At 53.6% G+C, this 7,257-nt stretch overlaps 1 protein-coding gene across 1 annotated transcript; it reads right to left on the bottom strand.

The window, feature by feature from the left end:
• Nucleotides 1-723: 723 nt before the first annotated feature.
• On the bottom strand, nt 724-7,241 carry LOC120859231 (serpin A3-7-like). The gene is made up of 4 exons (XM_040235411.1): nt 6,608-7,241; nt 4,708-4,978; nt 2,129-2,279; nt 724-1,099 (listed from the first exon to the last, which is right to left on the bottom strand). The coding sequence occupies exons 1-4, from the start codon at nt 7,239-7,241 to the stop codon at nt 905-907; spliced, it is 1,251 nt and encodes a 416-aa protein (XP_040091345.1). The 3' UTR covers nt 724-904.
• Nucleotides 7,242-7,257: the final 16 nt, after the last annotated feature.

Raw genomic sequence — 7,257 nt, 5'->3', positions numbered from 1 at the left:
CAGTTTCCCCATTGGTAAAATGGGATGAGTAACAGCAAGCATCTCATGTGACATAAATGGGTTATTCCAGGTAGAGGTCTCAGCAGCTTGTTTGGAAGAGAGATCTCCTCCAAGAGACGTCAGTTGTGGATGACGTCATCGTTACCGTGTGCTCTCCCTGGGGATCTCACAGCCCCAGTACATCAGGGGGATGAAGGTCTGTGTGTTGCTCTTATTACACATCATGTGTCTATTGCTCTTTCACTCCTAGGAGCACCATATTGGCGGCTGATGGGGATCCTCTGTCACGGGAGGAGGTGGAATTGGCCAGGAGGTGGAGGAGCTCAGCTGGGAACCTTGAAGTAGCTGTTCTCCCAGGTTGGGGTGCTGGGGGGCAGAGGGGTGATCCTTGGGAAGGAGGCCCAGCTCAGCTGCAGGAAGGAGGGGTCCAGGGGCATGTGCCAGAAGAGGTCAGGGTCGGAGCCCCTGCAAGTGAGCACCAGGGCACATCCCAGGCCCTGGGGAGGAAGGAGTGAACCTTGACTTGGACCCAGAGCCCCCGGGACCCCTCCCACTTCTAGTCCTGAGGTCCAGTGGGCTTGGTCAGAGGCGCAAAGCCTGCTCCGGGGCCGCTGGTGAGGCCGAGGCAGAGGGGTCCAGAGGTGGGGTGGGCTGAACGTGTGTGGTAGCTTGGAAGGCTTGGCCTTGGGGCCCAGCAGCAGGGCAGTGGCGCACAGGAAAGCATCCAGTCCAAGGAAGGGGCTTTATTGTTGTTCTGTGGCTCAGAGGCTCCTTGTCACCAGGACATACAGCCTCTGTGCACCTGGAGCCCCTAGCATTGTTGCTGTCATCTTCCAAGGATGAGCAGAGGGCCAGGCTGCTCCCAGGGACCTGGGCACCCAGCTCCTTAGGGAGGAGGGGCGCTCTAGGCTTCCTTGGGGTTGGTGACTTTGGCCAAAAAGATGATGCTCTGAGTGTCTTTGCAGAATATGGAAATCAGAAAGGGCCTGTGGAAACTGACAGTTAATGTGTGCAAGGATGAAGTCATCATTCTGATAGCTGTGACAGCAGCTCCTTCCGTGCCCTCCTCGCCCACGTCGAGCACGGCCTTGTGGACCACCTGTGGGGACGCCAGAACATTACCCACTGGAGACAGGGGAGGCAGGGTGTGAGAGCCTCTGGGGACCGACATTCATCCACCTGCTCCTGGTCTGTCATTGCACTGTCAACCTGCTCAATCTGTCTGTCTTCCCATCCAACTATCAGCTGGTTTGCCGTTGTGATGCATGGATGTAAAAAGTGAAGATGAGAGTCCTGGGCCCAGGGTCAGAGAGGCAAAGAGCAGGGGCTCCTGGACCTGGATCCCTCTCTGTCTGAGTCCACAGACTCTGCTGTCCCCCAAGCACCCCCTAGTGTAGGGAGAGGGCCAGATTGAGGCACTTTTCTTGCAGGGAACCATCCACAGCCCTTCATGCTGAAGTTGCAGATGAGCTGCACTGCTTTCTGCACCACGGTGGCTCCAGCTGACGTGTCCCTGAGCCCTCAGCTACTTTGCCTAGGATTGGCTTCCCAGCCCTGGACCACAAGGCCCTGTGGCCCCTGTGTCTCCTTTACCAGGCCCTCTGGCAGGTGGGGTGCAGGGGAGACTGCAGGGCTGCCCAGCCACCCCCATTCATTCTAACTTCTCTGCTTCTAGGATGGCAGTACCAGGACCCCTGGTGTCCTTCTCTCCTGCTCTTAGTATATATTCATCACGATGGCCCTGAGCCATTGTTAGTACCTCTTACCTGCTCTGCCAGTTTCTTCATGCTGGGTAAGAACTATCACCATATTTTGTAGATGAAAAAAACTGAGGGCCACAGGACCTTAACTATTTGCCTCTTCAGGCATGAAAAGTAGAGCTTGGCACGGGGTCCCCCACTGATTCCACTCCAGGGGAATTCTTTCCCAATGATGGACTCCTGGTCACATTATATTTCAGGGAAGTTGGGGACAACTCCCAATATGATTGTAACCCAGTCCTGGGGAGGGTGATTGATTTATCAGAAATTCAGTGAATTTGCAAATTCAGAATTAGCCAAACATCTGCCTGTCTGCCCTCATTTAAGCTCCTATAAAAAAGAATGAATTGTCCAAAGTTTAGACTTACCTGGGAAACTGCCAGCTTGTGGTCATCTGTGATTCCTGAGAAGTCCGCATTGCTGGTGAAGATATTCTTCATACCCAGGTGGGAAAGGATGTCTTTCAGCTGATAGTAGCTGGAGATGGAAAACCTTGGCAGGCTGAGTTGATGTATATGTCTAGGGAATGAGAAAGATAAACTTGAACTCACGCTGGACAGTGTCTTCCTTTCTTTTACCTCACAGTTTGATCTTTTGCGGTTTCATCTCCAACCACCTCCTTAACACTGGAAAGATAAACTTTCTTCCTCAGTGTCTAGACCCCTCAGGCTAGCTCTCCTTAATTCCTAATTATGCATTCCTGACTGCAAGAGTCCAATGTCCCTAGGGCTGGGGCTGTGGTGTTGCCCACAAAGGTCCTCGCCTCTCCCCTGCAAGGTTGCAGGCAAGGAAAATACCCTCCTCCAACAGGGATTTCACAGTTGCTAGGAGATTGTGCCCGGGAGGCTGCTCCACAGGCATCAGGAAGGCTTCCTGCAGGAGGTGGCATGGAGCCTGAGTCCCAGGGGAGGGGATGGATGTGACTGGGTGAAGAGGAGCCTAGGAGGAGGTGGATGCACTTGCAGGAATGTGGGAAGCAGAGGGGCTGCTCCACAGCACAAGGGCGGCCTGAGTGTGAGCGGCAAGGAAGGAAGGAGCTGAAAGGGGCTTGGAGGCGACATGGGGGGCTGGTGGCTGCAGTCAGGGGACTTGGGGACATGAATCATCCAATTCAGGGTCTCCATCTTGCCATCCCAGTTGAGGACAGGACAGCTTCAGCTTCTGAGCAGAGCCGCCAGCAGGTTCTTGGAGCAAGAGATGCTGTCTCCCACCCCGAGGCCTCTCTCTCTCTCTCTGTATTTCCCTTAAGACTCTTGTCAGGCTATCTGGTCTTAGATGCCAAGTATGAGGAGGCTCCGACTTCCCTTAAACTGTGGGGTGTCCCCCCCATGGCTGCTCGCACCCCCTCCCTACCCACCCCTGCAGACCCTGGCCCAGCATGCCTCTCCCTCTTGTCCCCCTTAGATCTGTCTCCTGAATCCCACCTCCTGGCCTGTGTGTCTACCCTCAGTTTACCCAGAGCCTGACCCCTCCCCACGCTTCCTGCTCATCCTGGTCCAGCCCTCAGCGCCCTCCCCTGGGTGACCCCCACTGGGCTCCAGGTGGCCTCCCTGCCTCCATGCATGTCCTCTGCCATCTGCTCTCCACTTGGCACCCTGGGTGGTTCTTCTAAAACATCACTCAGATCTTTTACTTGTTGACTCAAAACCTTGTGATGAATTTCCATTTCCCTTAGACGGTGGGGGAGTCAAGGGGTCTGCACGGCCTTGGGTGACCTTAGTCCTCCCCAAGGACCCCGACCTCGCCCAGCTTCCCCCCTCATTCCCTCTGCTCTCCTGCTCTGGCCTCACAAATCCTCAACCACACCAGACTTGCTCCTGCCTCAGGGGCTTTGCACTGGCTGTTCCTTTGGTCAGCAATGCTTTTCCCACGATATCCACTTGACTCAGTCCCTCACCTCAAACATCACCTAAGGGCTATCCTAATTATAATCACAAACTACCCCTGGGTCCAATTTTCCTTCTCTTTTTCCTTTATTTTCCCTCACCTCACCATTTCCCATCTCTCTGAGTACAAAAATTATTTAGTTATTTATTTTTTATCTGTCTCCCCCAATTACAAATTAAGTGCCATGAAGGTGGGGAATTTAGTGTTTTATTTGCTGAGAGTCCCTTGCACTGCAAGGAGATCCAACCAGTCCATTCTGAAGGAGATCAGCCCTGGGATTTCTTTGGAAGGAATGATGCTAAAGCTGAAACTCCAGTACTTTGGCCATCTCATGTGAAGAGTTGACTTACTGGAAAAGATTCTGATGCTGGGAGGAACTGGGGGCAGGAAGAGAAGGGGACGACAGAGGATGAAATGGCTGGATGCCATCACCGACTCAATGGATGTGAGTTTGAGTGAACTCCGGGAGTTGGTGATGGACAGGGAGGCTGGCGTGCTGGGATTCATGGGGTTGCAGAGTCGGACACGACTGAGCGACTGAACTGAACTTGCTGACTCAGGATCCAAATTATTCCCTTAGACATAACATGATCTTCATTAATTAATTCAACCAGTGCTAAGTGGATAAATGAATAAATGAGTGACTATGATGGAAAGACAGTGTAAAGCTGGTCCTCGGAGCCTGTCTCACTTGAGCCCTCACCTGATCCCGATTCTATCCCTTCCTCTCCACCGTCGAAAGGCGGAGCCAAAGAGAGAACTGCATGAGCGTTGGGTGTTCTGTTGAGGATCCTCCTGACTCAATACATGTTGATGTGAGAGGAACCCTCAGTCCCCTTGCTCTCCCTTCCTCTGATGTCATCATCCTATGGAAGGAAAAATTTTGCCCCAAAATCCCTAAGTTAGCAAATGGCAAAGTCATCTCAGAACAGGTTCTCCCACCATTGTCCTGCCCCCGGACATTCCTGAGGCCCTGTTGCTGGGCGTCAGGAGTCCAGGAAGAGGGGGAAGGACCAAGACAGCAGCTGAACCCACAGCTCTGGGTCCTGGGGACAGTCACCTGGGCTTCAGGGAGTTCCGCCACCTCGTCAGCGTCTCCGGGATCAGCTTGGCTTCCAGGTCCTGCATTTTGCCCTCGTCAGGGAGGATGAAGAGGGCGCTGTCGTTGCTGGTGTACATGAGCTCCACCAGCGTGCAGCCCAGCTCCTCATCCCGGAAGTAAGGGGTTTCCAGGCCAAGGGTCATCATGGGCACCTGCACCGTCTTGTTCTTGCTCACGAGGAACTCTGAGTCATAAGTACGGCGAGGATCAAATGGCGTCTTCCACTGGGCTGGAGAAGGAATAGATGACTTTGTGAATACAAGGGCTGTGTCCTCTCCTTCTTCTGCCCTGGTCCCTCAGTGGGGCAGACCCTCCACGCACCAGCTGTGCCCCTGCACCATGTGCCTCTGGGGTGGGCCTGCCAGGTGTGCACATACACCTGGGCAGGTGGGTAAGCCCTTGGGGATGGGGCTGAACCCTGCAGGTCAGGATTGAGAAGAGGGGCATGAAACAAAGCTGGTTAGTTGTACTACATGCAAAGTCAACAGGAAATACGGAGGGCAAGGGAGAGATGGGGATGAGGCTGGGCCTGGGGAGATACAGGACCTCCTCGTCCTTCAAGGGAACATGTTAGTGACCGGGTTAGTCATTGGCTTTTCAGGGAGGACACACATCCCTGCAGCTTTGTGAGCCTGGCTGGAGCAGGAGCCACCTGGGGATCCAGAGTGCAGGGCAGTGTCAACAGAGGAGGGGACTCGGGTCTCCACCCAGGAGGATGAATCTGCGCTGAGGACAGGACTTCTAGAGGAGTTCAGGGCTCTGGGGCTTCAGGGAATGTGAATCCACCCCCACCTCGTGCTTCATTTCCACCCCTGCCTGTGTCCTCAAGGTTAGAGGTGGGGGTAGACAGAAAGGGAGGCTGCCTGGGGTGCCCCTGGGGAAGAGACTTGTAAGGAGAAAGTCCTAAGGTGAAAAAGGAAAGGGAAGCACAGAAAACTCAAAAAACAAACATAGCAGGACAGGCCTGGATTCATTTTTAAGAATAATTCAGTTCTAAGCTTTTATTTACAGACAACTACGGTGGCCCAAGAGGGCTGCTCTGGACTCTGCCAAGAGTCCTCAGCTCTGGACTAACTTGGCTCCAAGAGCCGGTGTCTCTTACATAGCTGACCACTTCCTGACTTGATAATCTGTCTCTAGGTCCCTATTGGCCCTTCTTGCTCCCTGTGCAAAATCCATCTGCCTCTACTCCGCCCCTTGTGAATATCCAGGCGGAGGTTTGCCATGCTGACCTCCTGACACCAGGAGGGCCAGGCATCAGACCAGCTTGAAGCCGGAGGAGGATCCTGTCTAGGAGGCTCCCTTCTGCAGAGGCTGCTCCCAGATGGTGGCCTGACCTGTTCCACCCTAAGCTGATAGAAGAGCACAGGTGAAGACCCTGGGGATTCACAGGCTCCTCAGAGTCTGTCTCACCATGAAGACCACTGGCCTCACTGGGAGCCTTCAGAGACCAAGTCCCCCGGCAGGTCAGAGCCAGCCCATGGTGGGCACAGCTGAGGGTTCCCGAGGGTTCCAACACCACCTCCTTAGGAAGGACACACACAAGAGTGATGGGAACGGGAAGACCCTTCCTCTAGCAGCTGGGTAAGATGAAGTCAAAACAAAACTCTCCCTCTGTGTCAGACAAAGGGTTAGCAGCTTCCCTGCACTAACGTCCTGTAACGACCATTGGATTTTGGAAAATCCAATGACAGTCAAAGCCAATGGTTGGGGCAGGGCCTTAGTGCCGAAGCCCCTTAAGCTGAGGGCAGCCTTCTCTATAGTGTTTTGCCTAATGACAGTTGATTAAGCCAGGAAATAGCCCTGAAGCCTCAGAAAATAAGTACTTGTTTCTCTGAACCCCAAACTAGGCACCCACCTTTAAAGAAGATATAATTCAACAAGATTAAATCTGTGAGCTGGTCATGATCATTGAAGAGCTTCTCAATTTTTCCATGAGTTTTATTCTTCACGTATTCATTGATAAGATTTACGGCAGCTTTGGAATCCTTGAAGTTGATGGACAAAACCTCAGAGGCATAAAAAGCCTCGGCATCTTTCCTGAATTTGTCCAGCAGCTTCAGCTCCTCCGGCACAAACATGGCGTTGCCCACGCTCAGCTGCAGCTGGTTGCTGGGCTGATTGAACGTCTGCAGGAGGTGCTGGAAGCCCTGGTGGATTTCTGTCTCGGGGGTCTCTGTGAGGTTGAACTTGAGACCTTCCAGGATCTCCATCACAGTGGGGCCACGAGCCCCCAGGGACAGGAAGGCCAAGGCTATGGAGATGCTCAGAGGGGAGAAGATGACATTCTTACTGGGGTCCATCAAAGCCAGCTGCTTGTAGAGGCTGAAGGCAAAGTCGGTGTTGCTTGAGGCTAATGCATGGTCATCCACAGACATCCCTTTGTGCTGTCCTTCTGCGGTCACATTCTCCGGGAGGCAGTGGACCCTGGAGCAGAGCCCAGCCAGCAGGAGCCCCAGAGCCAGGAGGGGGGACACTCTCTCTGCCCTCATGTCTGAAAAGCAAAGC

This window comes from Oryx dammah, unplaced genomic scaffold (assembly GCF_014754425.2).
Source record: "Oryx dammah isolate SB20612 unplaced genomic scaffold, SCBI_Odam_1.1 HiC_scaffold_311, whole genome shotgun sequence".
Taxonomy (NCBI): Eukaryota; Metazoa; Chordata; class Mammalia; order Artiodactyla; family Bovidae; genus Oryx; species Oryx dammah.
Note: the sequence above shows the minus strand (reverse complement) of the source record. Positions and strands in the feature narration are given on the sequence as shown.

Excerpts from the sequence above, each read along its gene's own strand:
- LOC120859231 (XM_040235411.1), bottom strand. The coding sequence starts at position 7,241 with ATGAGGGCAGAGAGAGTGTCCCCCCTCCTGGCTCTGGGGCTCCTGCTG. Across the intron at positions 2,280-4,707 it reads CGGAACTCCCTGAAGCCCAG|ACATATACATCAACTCAGCC; the intron begins GTGACTGTCCCC and ends CTCATTCCCTAG. Across the intron at positions 1,100-2,128 it reads ACAAGCTGGCAGTTTCCCAG|GTGGTCCACAAGGCCGTGCT; the intron begins GTAAGTCTAAAC and ends GCGTCCCCACAG.